The 26046-nt window shown below is 38.1% G+C and overlaps 1 protein-coding gene across 1 annotated transcript in view; it reads right to left on the reverse strand.

The window, feature by feature from the left end:
• LOC126100499 (prenylated Rab acceptor protein 1) overlaps window positions 1–25324 on the reverse strand; it is a 45593-nt gene extending 20269 nt beyond the window's left edge. Inside the window, exons 1-2 of the mRNA XM_049911110.1 lie at window positions 25091–25324; window positions 24632–24853 (exon numbers count right to left, since the gene is read on the reverse strand). Coding sequence (XP_049767067.1) covers window positions 24632–24853; window positions 25091–25158 — 290 coding nt within the window. The 5' untranslated portion in view covers window positions 25159–25324. The remainder of the gene's footprint in view (window positions 1–24631; window positions 24854–25090) is intronic.
• Between the last annotated feature and the right edge of the window lie 722 nt (window positions 25325–26046).

The following is a 26046-nucleotide window of genomic DNA, read 5'->3' on the forward strand; positions in this document are numbered from 1 at the left end:
ATTTAAGACTGCTGGGAATTTTAAATCAAACACTGGACATTTTATATTAATTTCGAGAATAAGATGCACCTGAATTTTGGAGGCAATTTTTCGAAGAAAAAAAAGAGTGTCTTCAGTCCATACCATACGGTACTTATCAATAAAACAAACTTTGCACTACACTAATTTGGGACCACTCTATCAAATGAACCTGTAAAACACTGCTTTAAAAATAATTTTGTTTGTAATGGGAAACAAACTGACACCTTCCATTGACACTGGGTGTCATATGAAAGAAGTGATGAGCAGTGTTTGTTTGGTCTGACCCCAGCTATACATCACAGAAATAAAATTGCCAAGATACTAGAGATTAAGTGCCTGACAACCCTTAGGAAAGAGACCCTGTATATATAAAATAAAATTGTGTTGACTACTAAAAGATATCTGTGCCTCCCAACATCCAGTCCCCTCCATTGCTCAGCCTATTGCTGCTGCAAAATATTATCATATCATTACGCACATCCTGCTACATCTTTAAGACATTAGTAGTTTCTCTAAAAGAATACTGTGAAAGGCACGCTCAATTGTTTAGACAAAGTCTCATAAAATGCCAAAAATGACATTTTATTGTTTAAATATTGTATTATCTGGTAACTGTATTGAGACCTATATTTTCTGTGGATATATCTTTACAGAATTAAAACAGAGATTGACTAAATATATTACTCTAGCTGCCCTTATGTCTTAGAAAGGAATATAAACAGCATAATATGCGAGTAGTTATGAGTATCTCTCTCGATAGCATTCTTCACTTGCCTTATACTTAACAGCAAAGGGTTCAAGTCTGAGCTGAGCTATCCAGATGCAGGTTTACCAGGTTCACTTGGAGGGACTACCACACCAGTGTCACATCTCTAGCAACTTTGATACTGACAAAACATTGTAGTCTACAATTCCTGTATTAGAAAAACACACTGTGGCACTGAAACATTCAATACATGACAGTACAGTGTATGAATCAGCAAAACAAAATTTAATGAATTTAGTTGAAATAATGTCTATTCTTGTAAGTTTTTACTTTTGAATGGATGTTCTAGATTTCTCTGGAGGAGGACAGATTAGCAGTTTTTGACTGTTTATGGCACTACTTTGTGTATATATCCAAACTGCTTTATCTCTTGACATCTTTATACGAATCTTATGTGCTGACTGTAAGGTGTGATCATTTCTAATGAATTAATTTTTGGTGGGTGTTCTGGTATAACGACAAGTGACAGTACAAAGATGAAAAACGCAAGAGCAGAGAAGGCTGTGAGATGATGTCTAGGACTGCACCACAGCAGGAGCTGTCTAGCTGAAGAGAATATAAGCACAGCTCCTGCCAGCCTCGGCCGGACAGTATACGCCAGACAGTAGAAGATGGACACTAGAAACCATGGACCAGAAGAGAGCACTACGATAGCCGTGTCTTGTGATCCATATCCATTATTTGCATGGACAATGTATATAGCGAAAGACATTGATTGTTTGCATGTCACTAATCACTTGCGGCACTTTCTTGTAGACCAAAGTTCAGTGTTGTCAATATACTTTATTGTAATAAAAAAAAGCATTAAAGTGATTTGCTGGCATTGTTGTATAGCTATCTGAGAAAGCAGAATCCGTTAGGCACCCTATAAGAGATGAGTGTGGGCAGGACCCCACAGTGGGACATTACAGTCAAACCTGGCTACTTTTTTCTTTTTAAAAATGATGCGATCTGCCCGACACTGTATTAAATAACATCACAAAATTATACAGCAGTGTTGCTTCTTTGTTTCTGGTATGAATTAATATTTTTGCCAATCTATTACAGCAGTGCAAGGCCTGCTCTCTTCGAGTAAAGGCAATAAATTGGACACTCTTCACACACATACATGCACACGCACAGATGCGCACATACTACTACAGTATGGTGAGTTATTACTTTTATTCTTTTTGATTATTTATATTACCACTTTGGACTTTCCATTATCAAAATATATCATACAAGTAGAAATCAACTGAGATAAGGTGGTTTCAAATGCTAGAAGTTAGGATTAACTCTTTATGTCGGAATTGAGAGAACCAATGACTGAGGCGTACAGTGTCAAAACCGACCAAACAACTGAAAATGTATTTTCCAATATGGATGAAGAACCTCCAGAGACAAAACAATGATGGTCACATACTTTTTTCTTTCATAGTAACATCCTTAATGGTTTAATATTTAATATCTATTGTTTTGTGAAATCTGATTCAAAACGAACCTTTTCTTTTCTTTTCTTATTTTAATTTTAAGTTTTGGCTTGACCAGGATGGATGAACTACAAAAATTAAGTTTGTATGGAACCCTCGGTGAATGAGTCATACTCACACTTATTCTGATTTTTTTAAATTATAAAGCAGCACTCTTTTAAAATTACAAAATCTTGTGAAAAAGTTACTAAAGGAAAACAAAGTGACATTGTAACTACTACTCTTTATAGTAAAAAAAAAGGGGGGGCTATTTCAATGTAACTTATAAAATAACATACCAAGAACAACATCAAAAGACTGAGCTGAATACGAAATAGGATACCTCTAATTAAACGTTTGTAGATCACTTATATCTTGAACAAAATAAAAAGAAAATGATCTGCAAACACTCAAGCATGTTAATAGAATCATTATTATGATTTATGATAGTCACTGTTCCCACACAATGAGTAATATTGTTTTAAGTCTTTAATTTGCTCTCATTTATATTACAATATCAGGCATTTCATGTGAACCACTGATGCAAAATACACGTCCCCAGAGGAATGGTCACCACTGCGAGATACAACAGGAATGATCATTTGAAACAAAAACGCCTAGTAACATGGCCTCTAAAATGAGTACCTTCAGAGCTATGAGCACAACTTCATCTTCAATACTGTAAAGCAAATCTCTTCTACTGTAAGCTCTTTGCTTTCCATATTTTGAGAGGTGGTAGTATGGACCAAAACATGAAAAACGTCCAGTAAACATGGGCTCTAAAATGCATACCTTAAGAGATATGAGCAGTTATTCACCTTTACTTCTGTGAAACTCATAGCTCTTAAGGCATACATTTTAGAGACCATGTTTACTAGACTTTTTTACTTGAATGATTGTTTTTGTCATATCCCTGAATAAAGACACAAAAAAAGACACACCACAAATAAATTATACGAACAGGACCAAAATCAGTAGATGTGATGTATATGTACAGACAAACAAATGACTACAATTTCAGAAAAATTGAACGATGTATTCATGGGAAAGAGCTTCATAAATTGGTCAAGTCAATAAGGTATTGATACACCTCTGGCCCTTATGCAAACAGTTATCTGGCTTAGCATTGGTTGACAGAGTTTCTGGATGTCCTCCTGAGGGATATCATGCCAAATTCTGCCCAACTGACACATTAGATCATCAAATCCTCATGATGATTGGAGGACCTTGCCCAATAATGCTCCAAACACTGCCATGGGGAAAGATCCTATGACCTTGCTGGCCAAGGTAGGGTTTGGCAAGTAGGAAGACAAGCAATAGAAACTCTTCCCATGTGCAGGCGGGCACGTTTGGAGCATTATGGGCAGGGCCCTCCAACCATCTCTGGATTTTGATGAGCTAACATGCCAACTGGGCAGAATGTGACATGATATTCCTCAGGAAGACAACAAAAAACTTTGTTAATCAATACCAAGCCAAATAACTGTTTACGAAAGGGTCAGAGGTGGACCAATGCAATAATGACTTGCTCAGTTTGTGAGGCTCTTTCTCTTGAATAAATCATCCAATTTTTTCTGAAATTGTCATAATTTGTTTTTGTATACATGTACATCACATATCACGTCTAGCAATTTCCATCCCATTCAGATAATTCGCTTATGATGAGGGTTGTTGTTGTCGTCCCCCCCCCCCCCCCCCCCCCCTTACAGTATATGTTGGAGGAGGGGCCGGGGGTGATAAGTCCTAGAGCGGAACCAAGCAGCTTCTGATGGATGTAGGCTGCAGTACTTTTGCAGAGATGAAGAGGCTTGCACAGATAGACTACTGTGCACAGCTGTGTCAAATCAGCCTTCCAACTGAAGACCACAACAACAACAACAACAACAACATGGTTACAACCATATTCAGAAATTCTGGATTTGTAAAGCAAACAAACTGGAGACAGGAAAGTATAATGGGATTGTTGATAAGTCCTGCTAATACCAAGGATTGTAATAAACAGGAAACACAACTGATACTGAGGTTATAAATGATCAGCCATGCACATCCAACTAACATATAGGACACAAACATAGACATATGTGCAATCATTAGTCGCATACATAAATGCAGTTAACAGATGCACTGTATGTCCTGTGGAACAGAGAGAATGAACTCCACACAAATAATAATAGTATGCCATTTCTGTGGCTTACATTCACTCTACAGCAAGATTAACATGATTAGGACTGAGTATATGGCAATGTGAGCATTAGCATCCAAGCACTAAGAAAACAGTATCATATAAAGTAAATTAATCAAAAAGAAGTAGCACAATAAATCAATGACAGTGCTAAAAATAAATGCAAAAAATGTATAAAAAGCTCAAAAATGGTAATTATTTATGGGCTGCCTGTTAGAATTAAACTGATAAAGGTAGTATGCTTTCCCAATATTCTGGGCAGGAACTAGGAAGTAAAAGAAGAGTTTACAAGGAGCTTAATACATTGCATTTTATCATACAAAATAGGAGATAAGTATCCAGCCAAATCACGGGCTTACCTCTCATGTGCAAAGATCTTACATTCCATCAGTTAGTCATGTAAAAATGTTCACATGAAACAAGAAACTCAAACTGGTGGGTTCTCTTTCTAGAGAAGGAATCTGTGTATCAGAAGGCAGTCTCCAATACAGATAGATGTCCAGGTATATCAACAGGCTCACCTCAGTGGCAGCTGACCAAGTCAGCTTCACAAACACATGACCAACAGACAAGATGTCTGTTTCCAATAACTAAATATTACTCAAAAATATTTCAACTGGAAATACTGAAACTGAATCCAACTGACTTAATAGTGGATGAAGATATCAAATAATGCATTTGAATATCACAATTTCAATACACCATTGCATAACACTGTGTAAACTCTATATTTTAATTGACATTAATTTTTATCAGCACTGATTATATAACTACCTTAAAATTGCACTACTGATAAACCAAAAGTGATACAATCATAAACAATATGTCTGACAGTAGGTGAGCTGTACAGTGAATATGAAATGTTGAGTAAGGTTGGAAAGTGACCAGTGTGGGTAAGCACTCATTTCAATAAGCATATTATTAATATGTCAATGTGATCTATAGGTAGCACCTTTCATTAGTAATCAAAAAATCCTGGGTTCTATCCCTGTCACTGCTTAAATTTTGAATATTAATCACAGTCAATGGCAGCCACGGACTTTTGGCATGAGGAAACTCCACTGCACTGCCAACAACCTTGTCAAAAGTGTGGGAGGAGCAAAGGTTCAGGACATTCTCATGCTCCTGGGATGGGAAAAGAAGTGATATGGGGATGTAGGAGACAATGGAAACCACTAGGATGAAGACAATGTGTATCCACAGAAATTGTGAACTGGAATTGGGGGGAGGTGGAGGGGCATGGGAGGCTAGAAAATAAGAAAATGGAAATACAAAGGCTCAGTCTAGATATAGTTGGTATCAGTGAAGCATAACGAAAAGAAGATAAGGGCATATTGTCAGACGAATATAGGATAATATCAACAGCAGCGGAAAATGGTATAACAGGAGTAAATGTAAGTAAACATAAAATCCATCCACAGGCCCTGACAGGCCCATCAATACCAACTGACAGCTAAATCATCCTCTGCTAACAGCTTCAATGGACGCAGTATGGAGGGGCTGGTGTCAGCTCTCAGCCATTGTCAATTTCTGTGACTTCTCAATCAAGCTGCTCCTTAATTGGCCTCATGAGGCTGAGTGAATCTTATTCCTGTCCTCCTGCCAAGATAAAAACATCCGTGGCAGTACCAGGAATCAAAACCAGGTCCTCCACGTGCCAGTCAGCTGTGCTGACCCCTCAACTACAGAGGTGGACATAACAGGAACAGGGTATGTTACGAATAGAAAGATATGTCAGAGAGTGAGTTACTTTAAACAATTTAATGATAGTATTATTCTCACCAGAATCAGCAGCAAACCAATGTTAATGACAATAGTTCAGGTACACATACCAAACCAAAAGATGAACATGTAGACAAGTATATGAGAGCATTGAACAACTACTCAGTATGTAAAAGGAGATGATAATCCAATACTTACGGGGGACTGGAACGCTGTTAGAGAGGAAGGAACTGAAGTCAGTGTTATGTGAGAATATGGACTTGGTAGTAGGAATAAGGGAGAAGGAAAACAAATTGAGTTCTGCAATAAATTTCCTAGTAATAGCAACTACACTATTCACAAATCAGAAGAGCAGTAGGTATACTTGGAAAAGGCCTAGAGGCACAGAAAGATAACTGTCCGTTCACGTCATAGTCAAACAGAGAAATGAGGTATTGGATTGGAATGTGCACCCGGGGGCAGATGTAGACTCAGACCACAATTTAGTGGTGATGACAAGTAGGCTGAAGTTTATAAGAATCATCAGGAAAAATCAAATTGGAAAATGTGGAACACTTAAGCACTTAAGAATTATGATGTGTATTTGAAGTTCTCAGTGGTGGTAGATACTGCAATAAGAATGCCACAATAGGCAGTCCAGTTGAAGAGGAAGGACATCTCTAAAAAGGGCTGTCACAGATTAAGATTGTACACAACCACCAAGATATAGAAGAAATTGACTCAGTCAAATTCTTAGGTTTGAATGCAGATAAAAATTTGAGCTGGCAGACACACATTGAATACCTGGCAAAACTGAGCAACTTTGCATTTGCAATGCAAATATTATCAACTGCAACTGACATGGATACACGAAAAGTTGCATATACAAGCTATTTTTGAATCCATTATTAGGTATGGTATTGTTTTTTGGGGTAACTCGACAAACATAGTGCGGATACTAAAAATATGGAAAAAAATCATTTGAAATAAGTGCACTGCAAATCACAAAGAACCATGTACCCCATTATTTAGAAAACTTAAAATATTAACTCTGCCATCCTTATACGTATATGAATTATCATATTTTTGTACACCAGACAAGAATTATTTGAGGGAAACCATTTTGTCCATTCACATGATACAAGAAACAAATAAAATTTTATGCTTCCCACCCACCGCCTCATACTATATGCCCAGGGACCTCAATACATGGGAATGAAAATTTGTAATAAATTGAAAGGGAACAAGTTGATACAGATGAATTTAGGTTCACTTAAAAGAAAGCTATATGAGGTACTGACACTGAAGTGTTATTACTCAGTGGATGAATTCATGCAGGACAAACTGGAAATTTGAGCTGGATACAATGTGCTACACATTCCAAGAAATATCCTTATAGTTTAATTATTTATTGTAATGCTATTATTTATTAATGTAAAAAGCATTGTAACTGTATTATAAATTTTTGCATGTCTCCTATATGCAAACCAAATGGACTGCAAATGTTCGCCATGAGATGAATAAACACAATTCACAGAAGTTGGACAGACATATATAGATACAAGGAAAGGTGCTGTAAGGTGAAATGCTTGAGGAAAAAATGTGAAGAAATCGAAAACCAAATGGTTGTTGGGAGGACAAATTAAGGGTATAGAAAAGTAAAAACAACCCCAGGTGAAATTAAAAGCAAACATGCTAACGTTAAGAATGCAATAGTATTTCCACTGTTGAATGCAGAGAAGTGAGAGGATAAATGAAAAGAGTGGACTTAAGGTCTTTACAAAGGAGACAAGGTTTCTGATGACATAATAGAAGAAGACTTGGATGTCAGTCTGGCAGATATAGGGGATCGAGTGTTACAGTCAGAAGCTGGCAGAATTTTGGAAGACTTGCAATCAAATACAGCAAAAGGCATATATAAGATTCCTTAGAAATTTCAAAGATCATCAGGGAAAATTGCAAGCTGGTGTGTAGAATATATGAGACTGATGACAAGCTATCAGACTTTTGGAAACATACCAGCCACACAATTCCAATGATAGCAAGGGCAGATGAGCGTGAGAATTATCGCACAATCAACTTAACATCCCATGCATCCAAATTGCTGATGAGAATAATACACAAAAAATGGAAAAAAATTATAAATCTCTTAAGTGATGATAATTTTGGCTTTAAAAAAAGGTAAAGGCATCAGAGAGGCAATTCTGACATTTTGCTTGATAAAGGAAGCAAGATTTAAGAAAAATCAAGGAACCTTCATCAGATTTGTTCAACTAAAAAAAGATTTTGATAATGTAAAATGGTGCAAGATGTTCACAGTTTTCAGAAAAACAGATGTAAGCAAAATGGAAAGATATGTATAAGGATCAAGAATGAACTTTAAGAATGGAAAACCACGAACAAAGTACCCAAATTAAAAAGGGTCTAAGATAGGAATCCAATTTTTCACCCTCACTGCTCAGCCATCAAAGGAGCAATGATAAAAATAAAACATAAGCTCAAGAGTGGAATTAAAAATTCAGAGTGAAAGAGTATCAGTGATGAGATCCATTGATGTCATTGCCATCTTCAGTGAAAGTGAGGAACAATTTCGGGACATACTGAATGGAATGAAAAGTCTGCCAAGTACAGAATATGGACTGAGAGTAAATTAAGAAAAGAAGTAGTAATGAACAGTAGCAGAAACGAGATCAATGGTAAACTTAATATGAAAATTACGGACCATGAAGTAGACTGAGTGAAGGAATTCTGATAGCATGGAAGCTTAGTACTGTATGATGGACGAAGCAAGGAGGAAATAAAAAGCAGACCAGGACTGGTAAAGAGCGTATTCTTGGCCAAAATAAGTCTATTACTATCAAATATTGGCCTTAATTTGAGGAAGCAATTTCTGATAATGTATGTTTGAAGAACAGCACTGGACTTTGGGAAAAATAGAACAGAAGGGACATGAAGAATTTGAGATGTGGTACTACAGAAGAATGTTGAAAATTAGGTGGACTGATAAGGTAAAAAATAATTTGTGAGGAAAGAAATATATGGAAAACACTGACAAGAAAAAGGAACATCATGGTAGGACATCAGGGAGTAACTTCTATGGCGCTAAGAGAAACTGTAAGGGGTAAAAACTGTAGGGGAAGACAGAGATTGGACACAAGAGGGGAATTCTTCCAATCCATATATGGCATACAGCAAACCAGTGCTTAACAGTATTGGTTAAAAACAGTCTTGGTTGCAATTTTATTTTTTTATTTTTCAACAACGCATTTCGCCTTATTTAGGCATCTTCAGGTTATTTTTTCTAGATGGACGCAAGAGGCACAAGATCTGCATAATGCGTTCCTGTTCGCTCCTGTGAATGGGAACGCGTTATGCAGATCTTGGTGTCTCTCGCGTCCATCTAGAAAAGATAACCTGAAGATGCCTAAATAAGGCGAAACGCGCTGTTGAAAAATAGAAAACTAAAATTGCAACCAAGACTGTTTTTAACCAATACTACAAGAGGGGAAATTGTTGCAGGCTTCATCGAACAAGAGGACTGACTGCTTCCTACCTCTGCCGCCGCTCCCCCCAAAAATAACAATTATTGTTAAGAAAAACTATGTAATTTTAATAACAGCTGTTCTAAAGTAAAATTTTAAGAAGTTGTGAAGCAGTCATTTGGAGCAGTTGGTGCTGAATTGATAAAGCTTTTAGCAAGAGATTATTTTAGTTTGTGTGTGGCAAGTCAGGTGCACTGTTTCACTTTAAAAATTCGTCTAGTGATTAAATTTAGAGTGGTGTGTAGGGACTTGGACATTTCTCACTGGTTTTAAGTTTTCATGGCTGGAAGACTCTGACTTTGACTGTATGTGAGTGGTAGTTCCATTCTGTGATGCACTTCTGTGGATGATCAAGCAACATTTCTACTGAACTTTAACATTAAAAGCATAGGCAAGATTTGGATACTGGTTCTGCTTTCAGGATAGCTTATTTGATGGAGTAATCTGCCAAAGCTTGCTCTTTATTCATGCAATTTTAACTGCACATAGGTGAAATTCTATTTCTTTTACTTCAGTGAGGAAATTCATGGCGTAGGCTTTTAATTACTTGATGTAAGACCATCATATTTTCGTGAGTTTTGAGTTAACGATGTACAGAACAACAATTGTGTTCACTATGTTTATTTCTTTGTTTCCATTGGATTTCCTTTTATTTTCCTAAACTTATTTCCTCATTTATTTTTGCAATATATGCCCAACTTTGGACATGTATTTGCTGCTCATCTGATAAATTCTATTTTTAGACAGATGGTGCAGTCACACAGTTAATAGTGCAGACACATAGCAGTAGATGATCCTCCCCAAAGACTATAGGGCCACACTTCATCACCAGGGTCATTCATTAGCCATAGCCACAATACATTCCTATAACCAATTTGAGATCACTGACATCATATGTCGTGAGTTATTTTTTCAAAGATGGAGTCAGCTTGCAATGTCACAGCTGATAACTGCTTTACCAATGCAACCTGATATCCCTTACTTTCAACCAACCCAAGATCCAGTGCCTCAATAGTAAGGTCATTGCATTTACGTGGAAGATACAATGTACTCTGGTATGAATGAGGCTGCCTTGGGTGTGGTATCCCCCAATTCATGACCTTCGATTTCTACAACATATGTTACCCTGCAGAGTAGCATTTCCTTTCCTTTTTCTGTGCCAAAGATGGAATCTTGAATGGTCTTTGCTGCTTTTTGTACTTGATTCAGACAAGAGATAATAGACAGTTGGAGAAAATGAGGAATTTCATAGTTTAAATATAAATCATTAGCTCCAAAGCCTTATAATGTGTTATAATTGAGGAATTCATCAGGTGAGCAGATTTCAAGGAGGCTGCAAAGCGAAAATGGAAAAGCAGCATCAGATACTTCAATGTACATTGGCATATAACTGTAATGTTAACATAATAAGTTAAAAAACAATAATTTAATGATATCCTAATAAGTGCAGAAGTAAGGCTTCCAAAGTATCAAGAGTGACAGTAAGTTCCATTCCTCACTGAGTACTGAGATTTGATGCAAACTAAGTGCCATTAGATCTTGACTTGTATGAAAATCAGATGTTTATGTGGATATTGACTTAATGAGAAAATTTTTTCCACAGGAGGTTTTACAAGACAGAACAAGTGACTGCAAATCAGACAGAACTTATATTACAGAGGCAGCTGAGGCTGCTTGGCTAAGCAGGGACCGACAGTGTGGTTACTCCTGTAAGCAACTACGTTCAGCCTAATACATCCCCAGTGAATAGAATTGATTATCTTATGTTATGTAAGTGTTACCATTTTATACACCTGATACCCACTGTCTAGCCAGCACTGCATGAAGGCTTTGTGAACCAAGAGCAGTTGTGTTGTCTGCTCAACACACCAGAAGATAAGACACTACTGGAAGTTTCAAGTTAAAGTACCTTAGATGTGATGGTGACATCAGCTTATAAGCAAATAAGCAGCTCAGAAATCTCTCAAAATTTAACATACTCAGAATAGTGTCCACAATTTTCAAAACATATGAATTATAGATTAGCCACACACCAAGAAAAGAAGGAAGATTAGAGTTTAATGTCAGTTCAACATTGCAGTCATTATAGATGGAGAACAAGCAGAACCAGGTCAGGGAAAAGTAAGGCCATCAACAGTGTCCTTTTCAAAGGAACTATCCTGGCATTCACTTTAAGTGATTTAGGGATACCATAAAATAAATAAATCTGGGTGGATGGTCTTGAATGTGAGCCCCACTCCTTCAGAATGTGAGATGTGTGTGGTAACAGCTGCATCACCATAAGCTGCGCACAGTCAGTGTTCATGGGAAAGCATATCAAGATACTGATGATGGTAAATAAATTTAGAAATTTGTGGTAAGGACTATGGGACCAAACTGCTGAGGCCATCGGTCCCTAGGCTTACACACTACTTAATCTAAATTAAACTAACTTACGCTAAGGACCCTCCCCCATGAACCATGGACCTTGCCGTTGGTGGGGAGGCTTGCGTGCCTAAGCGATACAGATGGCCGTACCGTAGGTGCAACCACAACGGAGGGGTATCTGTTGAGAGGCCAGACAAACATGTGGTTCCTGAAGAGGGGCAGCAGCCTTTTCAGTAGTTGCAGGGGCAACAGTCTGGATGATTGACTGATCTGGCCTTGTAACATTAACCAAAACGGCCTTGCTGTGCTGGTACTGCGAACGGCTGAAAGCAAGGGGAAACTACAGCCGTAATTTTTCCCGAGGACATGCAGCTCCACTGTATGATTAAATGATGATGGCGTCCTCTTGGGTAAAATATTCCGGAGGTAAAATAGTCCCCCATTCAGATCTCCGGGCGGGGACTACTCAGGAGGACGTCGTTATCAGGAGAAAGAAAACTGGCGTTCTACGGATCGGAGCGTGGAATGTCAGATCCCTTAATCGGGCAGGTAGGTTAGAAAATTTAAAAAGGGAAATGGATAGGTTAAAGTTAGATATAGTGGGAATTAGTGAAGTTCGGTGGCAGGAGGAACAAGACTTTTGGTCAGGTGATTACAGGGTTATAAATACAAAATCAAATAGGGGTAATGCAGGAGTAGGTTTAATAATGAATAAAAAAATAGGAGTGCGGGTTAGCTACTACAAACAGCATAGTGAACGCATTATTGTGGCCAAGACAGACACAAAGCCCATGCCTACCACAGTAGTACAAGTTTATATGCCAACTACCTCTGCAGATGATGAAGAAATAGATGAAATGTATGACGAGATAAAAGAAATTATTCAGGTAGTGAAGGGAGACGAAAATTTAATAGTCATGGGTGACTGGAAATCGTCAGTAGGAAAAGGGAGAGAAGGAAACATAGTAGGTGAATATGGATTGGGGGGAAGAAATGAAAGAGGAAGCCGCCTTGTAGAATTTTGCACAGAGCATAACTTAATCATAGCCAACACTTGGTTCAAGAATCATAAAAGAAGGTTGTATACCTGGAAGAATCCTGGAGATACTAAAAGGTATCAGATAGATTATATAATGGTAAGACAGAGATTTAGGAACCAGGTTTTAAATTGTAAGACATTTCCTGGGGCAGATGTGGATTCTGACCACAATCTATTGGTTATGAACTGCAGATTGAAACTGAAGAAACTGCAAAAAGGTGGGAATTTAAGGAGATGGGACCTGGATAAACTGAAAGAACCAGAGGTTGTAGAGAGTTTCAGGGAGAGCATAAGGGAACAATTGACAGGAATGGGGGAAAGAAATACAGTAGAAGAAGAATGGGTAGCTCTGAGGGATGAAGTAGTGAAGGCAGCAGAGGATCAAGTAGGTAAAAAGACGAGGGCTAATAGAAATCCTTGGGTAACAGAAGAAATATTGAATTTAATTGATGAAAGGAGAAAATATAAAAATGCAGTAAATGAAGCAGGCAAAAAGGAATACAAACGTCTCAAAAATGATATCGACAGGAAGTGCAAAATGGCTAAGCAGGGATGGCTAGAGGACAAATGTAAGGATGTAGAGGCTTGTCTCACTAGGGGTAAGATAGATACTGCCTACAGGAAAATTAAAGATACCTTTGGAGAGAAGAGAACCACTTGTATGAATGTCAAGAGCTCAGATGGCAACCCAGTTCTAAGCAAAGAAGGGAAGGCAGAAAGGTGGAAGGAGTATATAGAGGGTTTATACAAGGGCGATGTACTTGAGGACAATATTATGGAAATGGAAGAGGATGTAGATGAAGACGAAATGGGAGATAAGATACTGCGTGAAGAGTTTGACAGAGCACTGAAAGGCCTGAGTCGAAACAAGGCCCCGGGAGTAGACAACATTCCATTTGAACTACTGATGGCCTCGGGAGAGCCAGTCATGACAAAACTCGACCATCTGGTGAGCACGATGTATGAGACAGGCGAAATACCCTCAGACTTCAAGAAGAATATAATAATTCCAATCCCAAAGAAAGCAGGTGTTGACAGATGTGAAAATTACCAACCTATCAGTTTAATAAGTCACAGCTGCAAAATACTAACGCGAATTCTTTACAGACGAATGGAAAAACTGGTAGAAGCCGACCTCGGGGAAGATCAGTTTGGATTCCGTAGAAATGTTGGAACACGTGAGGCAATACTGACCTTACGACTTATCTTAGAAGAAAGATTAAGGAAAGGCAAACCTACGTTTCTAGCATTTGTAGACTTAGAGAAAGCTTTTGACAATGTTAACTGGAATACTCTCTTTCAAATTCTGAAGGTGGCAGGGGTAAAATACAGGGAGCGAAAGGCTATTTACAGTTTGTACAGAAACCAGATGGCAGTTATAAGAATCGAGCGGCATGAAAGGGAAGCAGTGGTTGGGAAGGGAGTAAGACAGGGTTGTAGCCTCTCCCCGATGTTATTCAATCTGTATATTGAGCAAGCAGTAAAGGAAACAAAAGAAAAATTCGGAGTAGGTATTAAAATTCATGGAGAAGAAGTAAAAACTTTGAGGTTTGCCGATGACATTGTAATTCTGTCAGAGACAGCAAAGGACTTGGAAGAGCAGTTGAACGGAATGGACAGTGTCTTGAAAGGAGGATATAAGATGAACATCAACAAAAGCAAAACGAGGATAATGGAATGTAGTCAAATTAAGTCGGGTGATGCTGAGGGAATTAGATTAGGAAATGAGAAACTTAAAGTAGTAAAGGAGTTTTGCTATTTAGGGAGTAAAATAACCGATGATGGTCGAAGTAGAGAGGATATAAAATGTAGACTGGCAATGGCAAGGAAAGCGTTTCTCAAGAAGAGGAATTTGTTAACATCGAGTATAGATTTAAGTGTCAGGAAGTCGTTTCTGAAAGTATTTGTATGGAGTGTAGCCATGTATGGAAGTGAAACATGGACGATAACTAGTTTGGACAAGAAGAGAATAGAAGCTTTCGAAATGTGGTGCTACAGAAGAATGCTGAAGATAAGGTGGGTAGATCATGTAACTAATGAGGAGGTATTGAATAGGGTTGGGGAGAAGAGAAGTTTGTGGCACAACTTGACTAGAAGAAGGGATCGGTTGGTAGGACATGTTTTGAGGCATCAAGGGATCACAAATTTAGCATTGGAGGGCAGTGTGGAGGGTAAAAATCGTAGGGGGAGACCAAGAGATGAATACACTAAGCAGATTCAGAAGGATGTAGGTTGCAGTAGGTACTGGGAGATGAAGAAGCTTGCACAGGGTAGAGTAGCATGGAGAGCTGCATCAAACCAGTCTCAGGACTGAAGACCACAACAACAACAACAACAACAACAACAACGCTAAGGACAACACACACACACACACACACACACACACACACACACACACACACACGCCTGAGGGAGGACTCGAACCTCCGATGGGAGGAGCTGCATGAACCGTGACAAGATGCCTCAGACTGCACAGCTACCCCGCACTGCGATGATGATAAATAACAATGTGCTAAAGCTGAAGTGTAAGCTCCAGCGCGTGCTAGAACAACATTGTTGTTCTTCCTACATGCCTACACAATCTGTTGAATATTAGAATCCACTGTGTACTGTATATTCTTTCAACCAGCAGAGGGACAGCAGCAGTAGAGATCTGTCAGACATAACTTCTAAATCTGAAGGAATAAAGCAACAGGAAGAGTACAAAGCTAGTGAGAAAGCAAAGGCATGGATTATATAAGAGTGAAAAAGGAAATGTACCATGTCCTTTTCAAAGCAATGATCTCAGCACTTACTTTTTAGGGACACTATTGAGAATCTAAATCTCGATGGGGATTTGCTCCTCCTACACGCAAGTTCAGTGTCTTAACATTTGCACCACACTGCTCAGTTCATACGTTAGTTACATAGTAACTTGGACCATAGATCGTATTCACGATAAACTTTTATGGTATAGAATGTGGCAACAGAACAATATATAAGATCTGTCTCAATTCAAGAATTTACTGAGGTCAGGCAGTTCACAACCCAGTATGATTTCTTTCCTCTGCAGCTAGTGAGGGCAGTCTTACTATAACCATTGAGGCATAGAGGTCAATCCAACATTTTAAAAGTACTAGTATTGCAATCATCCACGAATGAAGAAATTCTTCTGTCTGCCAGATTTGGGTTAAGAGAATAAGTAGATCTTGAAAGGTATGAAACCTGGTGTATTCAAGTGTTGAGTCAAAGATTACGGAAAATCAGTTGCTGGTCTGGTCTGAACTACTCTTTCCAACAACACATCTATAGTGACAAAATCCTGGATCCCAATTGGTGGTGTCTGTGTCTTTCACTAAATTTCCAGTTGCTTTGCTATTATGGGTGCTCCGGATATTTCCATTTCATATTAAATATCACACATATATACTCACCATTAGCTCTCATACCATTGTTGATTTAGTGGAATAATTGCTCTCATTAATGATTAAATAGTGTTTAGGCCTTGCTACCAAAAATGTTACTAGGCTGTCTGTAATTAGTCCACATATAAATCTGCATACAGCTGCAAGCCTGTACCAGCTTATAAATGAACATATAAATAAATTGCAGAACTGCAAAATTTCACTTCAAAATGTAATGGATGGCCTTCACAACAGGCCTACAGATTGAGAAATGTGTTCATCTGTGGTACTTTGGATCAATGAGCCCACCCATTTCTGAGTGCTGTGTCAGAGAAGAAACATAGTCAGTTAATTTACAACATCTCATTTGCATTTCTGAGTGCCCATCTTGGCAGCTTCTTTTCAATCATTGTTGGATATAATGGGTGTAAACAGATAGAGGAATAGTTACTTAAGTGTAATTCAACAACTTCCCATTAGCATCTGTGAGAATGGGAGGGAACACATTCTTCCTGTATATCATACATTAATGGAATTTCACAGTGGTTTAGACAGGATGGATATAGATGTAGATCTACCATAAGGTACCAACAGACATACATGATAAAAATACAGTATTACATGTATCAACATAGGAAGTGCCTAATTCCTTAGTGGAACCCATTGCACTTTTCCTCTTTATGTATGATATATCTGTGCAACATATACCGAAACACTTGTTGGAGACTTGTCCGGTATCTAATTTACAGTTTTTTTTTTAAATTAATTTGCAGTTTTAGGCTTTTATAACAAAAAGTGTTATATACAGCAAAATGTGTTAAATATGGCATGAATGTAAACATTAGGAAATGCTACTGACTGCACACTTTCACTTGTCCTCTTTAAAATTGGTGCAAGTTGGCTGACTTCGTGACACTTGGGAATGTTTACGCTCAGTGTCAACCATAGCTATGCAACAGTATGATGCCCCATAACAATAAGTAGCTGTTGTGGATATAGAGTATCCCATATATGCTGTTTTGTGTAGTGACTGTTAATAATATTTACAACAATGAGTGAATAGGCTGTAACTGATCCTTCTAGCAACTCATAAAAACTTCTACAACGCATTAATCCATTACATGTTCATTTCTTTTATATACTATAAACTAGTTGCTCAAGGAGGTGGCACTTGTCTCATCAGCCAATGTGCTATGAGCCAGTTGCAAGCTTCTGCTCCCAGCATCCTCTGTTCAGTGGCCAAGTATAAGTGTGAAATCAGTACAGATCAATTTGTTACCACAACCTGAATTTCGCATTTACATTCATTGACTTCATCAACTCACAACTAAATTATCACTTTCCAATTTAACCTAGACCTTAGGCTATGCATGCTACAGATACACTATTGCCACAACCTAGATTTATTTGGGGTTGGGATTCTCTATCATATTCCTGTCATAAGTAGGCCCTATTTCCTGTAAACGTACATAGGGAAGAACATGGCTAGTGTAAACATGGAGTGAGAGTGGACACAGAATAAGTCTGAAATAATCTTTGAAATAATTGTATAATCCTGTTGATAGTTCCTCAGGTTGTAGTACACAATTAGAAAAAATGTTGCACCAGTCCAGTTATGGTTGCAAACATGAGAAGTTAAAATACAATTTCAGTCCTTTTGTCTATGAGTTTTTTGGCAAACAAATTTCAAGATTATTTCAAAAGATTAGTACAGAAAATATTTTAAGTTGTGGTTTATGAATCTATAAACAGTACCCTATTGGTTTCTTGTGTAACATTTCATCTAAATATACATAATTAAAGTTAAACTTTCAAAATGCAGTAGAAATAACATCACTGGCCAGAATAATGTCAAATTGCAATGGAACATTATTGGAGAAGGGGGGAAAACTTATGGCAGGAGAAAAAAATAGAGCGAAAATTGATCAATAGATGGTGCTGAATGTGTCAGAATACATAAATAAAACACTCGTCACGCGCACGACCCATTGAAGTTGATATAAACACGCCGGGTACATGGCTTTCCTCTTTTCAAATCTGCGGTGTTTGCCATGACTATCTCAATGCAGAATCGTGCTCTGCTTATAAATCTGTATTACAAGAATGATGACTGTGCACATGTCGCTCTGCAGAAGTTCGGGACACTTAAGGGTTTGAAAAAGGCATTGGTTCAATGACTGCCATGGGTCTGGAGAAAATGATTCGGAAATTTGAAGAGACGCGTTCTTTTGGTGTGCAACCTGGTAGAGGGAGGAAACAAAGTGATTCGATGTCAGCGGAAGCAGTGGCCACAGCAGTGCGGGAGGAGTGAGTGGTGGTGTGCAAACATGTAGTGCACGGAGAATTGCCCGAACATTAGACCTAACCGTGAGCATGATGCGTAAAATCCTAAGCAACATCCTTCTTTGCTATCCATTCAAAATTACTCATGTGCATGGATTACTTCCTGTTGACCTGCCAGCAAGAGAGACCTTTGCTTTAGAATTTCTTGCTCACACGGAAGTGAATACTGATTGGCCATAGAAGATCTCGTGGACAGAGAAAGTCCACTTCCATCTGACAGGATATGTCAATACACAGAATTGTTGAATATGGGCAACGGAAAATCCACATGCAAATCAACCAGTATCACTTCATCCTGAAAAGGTCACTGTGTGGTGTGGATTTACGGCATCATTTATCAGAGGGCCATATTTTTTCGAAGAGACAGGTGCTTCCAGTCCTGTTACTTGTATCGTCACAGGTAAGCGCTATGAGTGTCTTTTGTACAACCATGTCATTCCAACTCTCCAACAGCAAACCATGTCATTCCAACTCTCCAACAGCATGGATGTGTGAATGGGATCTTTTTATGCAAGATGGCACACCTCCGCACATTGAAAATCCAGTTAAGCAGCTGCTGAAGTGCCATTTCGGTAATGCTAGAATTATTAGCTGCCATTTCCCTACAGCCTGGCTGTCCCGATCACCTGATCTTAATCTGTGTGACTTCTGGCTGTGGGGAATCTGAAAGATGTTGTGTTCAGTGTTCTGATTGCAAACTTAGCTGCATTGAAGGCACACACTGTGCAACACATTCTGAACATGACCCCAGAAACACTGCGATCAGTTGTGGAACAAGTTTCTCGATTTCAACACGTTGCAGAAAATGGTGGACAGCATATTTAACATGTTTTGCACCAGCACACGGAAATTAATAATCTGATATGATTTTGATTGATACTTTTTATGCAGTTTTTGGCCTCAGGGCAATTGAAAACCGATTTCTCCCATCTGATGTGATATGACCTTGCTGTGGTGGATGGGCTTATGTAACTAATAGTATCACACCTGTGCACCCTTGTACACTGAGTAGTACAGTTTGTTTAATGTCAAACATACACCTTAGGCATGTTGTACGATTCATTTGTCATTTGTAGTCAACCACTATTAAATTATGATGCTTACAGTGCCACCTATTGCTACATTTTGTAACTATTTATTTTTCTTCTGCCATATCTTTTCCTGCTCCTCCTCCTCCAGTAATATTCTGTTGCAATTTGACATCATTCTCACCAGTGGCATTATTTCTACAACGGTTTGAAAGTTTAACTTTAATTATAATCACCCTGTAATACATTCCAACCGTCTGTATAATTCTAGAAGAATCAACTTTGCCCAGATCGCTAGTAATTTTCTTTATTACTATTACTGGTTTTGACAGGTCCATGCTTCATCATAGGATCTTGTAATGTTATTAGATGTTTTTTACAACACTGGAAATCATATGGCAATGTTGTGTCAAAGTTTAATAAAAAGCGGCAGAGATCAGCAGCACGTTACAAATAAAATACAGTGTATGCTGGGGCATCAGCATAACATGTATGTTTTAATTTTGTAGTATTTTATTTATGACGTTCTGATTACCCCTGTCATTTTTATTGCAATGTGATGCAACATCACTACGTGACTTTCAGTGTCGTTAAATGAAGGAACACCTAATAATGTTACAAGATCTGATGATGAAAGTGTAATATGTCAAAACTGGTAATAGTAATAAAAAGAATTACTATCAAACTTGACAAATTGATTTTTCAAGAGTATTATAGCCTTTAGATCGCTCCCAATGCAATGTCAAACATATATAACACTACAATTTCGTTTCCTATCCAAAATGACCCTTGGGGCAAGTGTGGACAGTTGAAGAGGCGTAAGTGGGAACAGTGTCCACTGCTACCCCAATTCCAATTAAGAACAGAGGCCAACATTCAGTTTCATAAACATACTTTTATAAATGAGTTCGAGTAAAATATGTATATTGTAGATGGTGAGGACATATATCAATGAAGCTGGCAAAGCTAATATTGACGAAGAAAAGGTTCAAAGAGTGGTAAAAGAAGTTTACTTCAAAAAGATGAGTAGGGCCTAGCTAAGTGAAAACAGAAAAAAGACAACTGTTGAATAGTATCCATTATTATACAAAAACTTTTCCAGATCTATCAGTCAGCGAATCTGAACTATTGACAATGCTTTGCAGGATTAATATTTATTACAGTAATCACTGACAAAATATATGGGAGAAACAGGCAGTCAATAACAGAGCCGAAAGCAAAAGGATTAAAAAAAAATTGCTATATTTTCGGAGATCCCAGGAATTACGGGAGAACTGGTCACCCTACCTACTGCGGAACCTGCAACTTTGTGTGATGCTTCACCTTCCACTTCAGGTGCAAGCATAACTGAAATTCCAACTCTTGAAGGCTGAAGACCTTTCCCAAAAGCTATGAGGCAATAAACACCAAGGCAAAAGAAATCTTGCAGTTTACACTAATACTCAAGTCGAAGACAAGTTGGAAGCAGCAGTGGTGGGTAAAATAGCAACATCACTAAAGAAGACTTAATTCCAAAGCAAGAAGGAATTGATCATTTCTGCAAAAAATAAAATTGGTAATGATACAGACAGTGAACCAGAAACCCTTTCATCCATTGTGCCAGAATCTGAGGATGAGGGATGCTGTGGAAGAGATGATGAAGCCCAACCTTACAAAAGTTGACAGATGGTGAAGTGAGGTCTGATGATTTTGTTTTGGATCATTTGAACACCAAGAAGACTTTTTATATTATGTTGGCCATCTTAGCAATACAGCTGGGTTAGGGCAAGTGTATGTTACCTATCTGCAGAAAAAAGGCTCAGAATTTGTGTTCCCTGTTGTCCCAGATGAGTCAGTAGTGAAGAGGTCTGATATTATCTGTCACCTACCCTTCACAAAAACGACTGGGATACAAAGGCAAGGGAGGATGCTGCAGTTTAATATTGATTTTGAAATGTCCATTATTCGTTAAAAATATCCCACAGGTTAATATTGATGTTTATGACACTTATAAAGGAATAAATAAAACTTGTTGGGAGAAATTTGGGCTCATTTGTATCCAAAACATGCTGTCTGCTTTTACCTCATGCAGCTTCAGCCAGTGATCACACTTATCCTGCGATTGGGTAAATGTGGGCAGGTAGTCAAAATGTTGAACATGCAAAGAATTACTTTACTCCTCTTACTGTGCAAACTGGTTAACCCAAAGATGTCAAACTCCAAACATCTGCCTCAAATAGATTTCAGATTCATGAAACAAAGTGTCTACATTTACATCTACACCCATAATCTGCAAACCACTACCCCACATGCATGGCAGAGGTATGTCCCACTGTACCCATTATTAGGCATTCTTCCCATTCCATTCATGATCAGAGTGCAGGAAGAATGATTATCTGAATGCCTCTGTGTGTGCTGTAATTATTCTATCTTATCCTCACAATTGCCATGTGAGTGATACATAGATGGTTGTAGCATATTCCTTGAGTAATCATTTAAAGTTGGTTTTTGAAATTTTGTTAGTAGAGATTCTTGAGATAATTTATGTTTATCTTTAACTGCCTGCCACTTCAATTTCTTGAGCATCACTGTAAAACTCTTTCATGGGTCAAACAAACATGTGACCATTCTTGCTGCTCTTCTCTGTATACATTCAATGTCCCTTGTTAGCCCTATCTGCAAAGGTTCTACATATTTTAGCAATAGTCTAGAAGGGATCGTATGAGTGATTTGTAAGCAATCTCCTTTTTAGACTGATTGCACTTCTCCAGTATTCCACCAATAAACACAAGTCTACCACCAGCTTTACTCACAACTGAGCCTATGTCATCATTCCATTTCATATGCCTACAAAGTGTTACACCCGGATATTTGTATGAGTTGGCCAAATCCCAACTGTGACTCATTGAATTATAGTCATAGGATATTACACTTTTTTTAGTTTTGTGAAGTGCACAATTTTAAATTTCTGAACACTTAAAATGCATTGTCAGTCTTTGCACCACTTTGAAATCTTAGCAAGACCTAACTCAATATTTACAAAGCTTCTTTCAGACAATACTTAAATACAGATGACTGCATCACCTGTAAAAAGTCTGAGGTTATTATTAATGTTGTCCACAAGGTTATTAATATACAACACAAACAGCAAGTGTTGAAATGCACTTCCTTTGGACACACCTAAAGTTACTTCCGCATCTGTTAATGACTCTCCATTCAAGATAACATGCTGCCCCTCTCCCTGCCAAAAACTCCTCAATGTAATCACGAGTTTCACTTGATAACAAATGTGATCATACTTTTGATAGGTATGGTACTGAGGCAAATGCTTTTCAGAAATCAAGAAATACTGCATCTACCCGACTGTATGGATACAAGACTTTCAGTATGTCATGTGAGAAAAGTTACTAACTAACTAGTGCAAGTTGGGTTTCACATGACCAATGTTTTCAGAATCCAAGCCAGTTGGCATACAGGAGGCCATTCTGTTCAAGACGCCTCATTATGTTTGAGCTCAGAATATGTCCTAAGACTCAAATTGATGTCAAAGATATTGGACAGTAGTTTTATGGATCACTTCTACTACCCGCCATGCAGAGGGGTGTGACCAGTGCTTTCTTCCAACTAATGGGCACGGTTTTTTGGTTTGAGGAATCTGTGACAGGTTGTAATTAGAAAAGGGGCAAACTTGGTCGCAAATTCAGAATATAATCTGAAAGAGATTCCACTGGGCCCTGGATCTTTGGTCAGTTATAATGATTTCAGCTATTTCTCAACACTATTGACCTTACTACCAATTTCATTCATCTCTTCAGTGGCACTAGGATTCAAGTGGGGCATTTCATTTGGATTTTCCTTTGTAAAGGGACATTTGAAATCAGAGATAAGCATTTCAGCTTCTGTTTTGCTACACTCAATTTCAGTTCCTGACTCCTTTGCTACAGACTGGACACTAAATTTGATGCCACTAATAACCTTTACATACACCAGAATTTCTTGTGAAAGATCATTTGATAATATTCTGCTACAATACTCATTGATATCATCTTGACAACCAAACACGTTTCTTCCACCATATCTCTATCTAAAGCTCTGTGCTTTGTTTTACACCTATTATGCAGTAGTCTCTGTTCCTTTAGAAGTTTCTTAACAGTGACTGTATACCGTGGAGGGTCCCTCCCATTCCGAACTATTCTTCTGGGTAAATATCTATCCATAACATGGTCAAATATTCTTTTAAACTTGAGCCATTGTTCCTCTACATGCTCCTGGACTGCACTGGAGGTTTCAAGTTCGTTATTGAGATATGACACTATTCATTTTAGATCCAGTTTACTGAACACATATCTTTCTGCTTGCTTTCGTTGCCCTTTGTACTTTCGTAATCATTGTTGCCACAACAACTTCATGATCACTGATACCAGTTTTTATGTGGGCATTGTCAAGTAGGGCAGGTCTATTTGTTGCCATTAGATCCAATATACTTCCATCATGAATGGGTTTTCAAGCTATGTATTCCAGGTAGCTTTCAGAGCTGTTTTAGGTGACCACTCAAGCCTCACCCTCCTGTACATATAACAGGTGTATTCTAAGTAGACCTGCTTTAATGGCTTCTAAGTAGGCCTTTTTTAATGGCATCTGTGCTAAGCTACCCCCCCCCCCCCCCATCCTACACACACACACACACACACACACACACACACACACACACACAAAACTGTTAAAAATGTGCTATCTTCGGTACACACTAGGGCAAGATTAACATTGTACAGTACAAAAGCTATGTATTATTAAAAGGTCTGTAGCTAAAACGAATATCTCGATTTACTTACAGGCAGTATAAGACAACACCAACGAATACAAACAGATAATTGCTTTGAAAATACTCGATGTTCTTCACAATTCTCCTTGTCAGTCTGGGCAAGCTCCGTGGGGCCTGGAAGTTTGATGTGTTGATGAAAACCATCCATGGTCTAACAGTTTCCTTACGCTTCCCGAACCATTCACGGGCAGCGGGTGGGGATAACAAAATGTTGGCTGGCAACTGGAACATACTGATTGCATAGTTTTGTCAATAATTTTTTGACGTGAAACGGAAAGAAAATATATTTCTCGTGATTGCTCTGTTATAACACGTCACTGAATTCTGTATTTTACACTCATAGCCTTATTATACCGCCAGCATTTTACATTTCCTCAAGAACTTGCACTTCTTAACTAAAATATTATTTCGTCACCTGTCTGATTATAATTTTAACATACTTTTTATTAATAAATTGTCTTTCACGTACTTATTCCCCGTCTGTTTCTCCTCTTGAGTAGTAATTAAACCGCTGACCTCAATATCCATCTCGTTCATACTGCTGACAGAAGCTAAACAAAACGTATGCGGTATTTACGTACAAAAGCCTTTAGTGGTGTTGATTTATGTGGCAGACTGTCTCGGGCTTATATTATTTGTACTGTTGTAATGTTTGTACCATTGTTTACAAGAGTTAAGACAAATGCGAATCAGTTTTTATGGCGGCTGCGCAAAACCGCAAATGGTAAGTGACTAAAGGGCGTAGCAAACGAATGACAAGAGATTTATTTAGGAAAATAATAATAAAAAAAAAAAAACCTCGAACGAGTCTGCAACGAAAAGCTGTGTTTCGATGGGATGTAATAGAAGGGCGAGTCAAATACTTTAGTCAATCTACTCTTCGGCTAGATGACACCCAAGTAAATGCTTAAAAGCGGATATCATCCAAAGGGAAGTATAATCCCATGAAACCAACGCGTTGACTTACTAAAATTGTACCGTGTACTAGGATTACTGTATGCATATTCTTCACGTGATGGGGAGGTAAGTCATAACTGAAGAGAAACTGAGAAAGTAAGCACAAATGATAATTGTATTTTTATTTTATATTGACCGGCTATATACTATTTGATACAAAGAAGTTTAGCGCGATTCAGATCATGTTGGCAAATAGATTCAGAAACCGAAATCATTAAAACTTAAACAGTCTAATCGGTAGGAGTGCAGTATACTAACATGCTGTCTACTTGAGGTCTGTTAGGTGTGCGTTTGAACTTCCTCACAAGTTACTGAACATTTCAGATCATAATATAATGTAATAATATCATTCTTATGCATAAGGAGAATTAGCTTAAAATAAAATAAGCAATCGGAGTTTGTAAAATGAAGTTCTGTAATTATACCATTCTGTCTCGTTTTGGCCTCAGTGACAATTAGTATATTGTG

The sequence above is a fragment of the Schistocerca cancellata genome, chromosome 9 (genome assembly GCF_023864275.1).
Source record: "Schistocerca cancellata isolate TAMUIC-IGC-003103 chromosome 9, iqSchCanc2.1, whole genome shotgun sequence".
NCBI classification, from domain to species: Eukaryota; Metazoa; Arthropoda; class Insecta; order Orthoptera; family Acrididae; genus Schistocerca; species Schistocerca cancellata.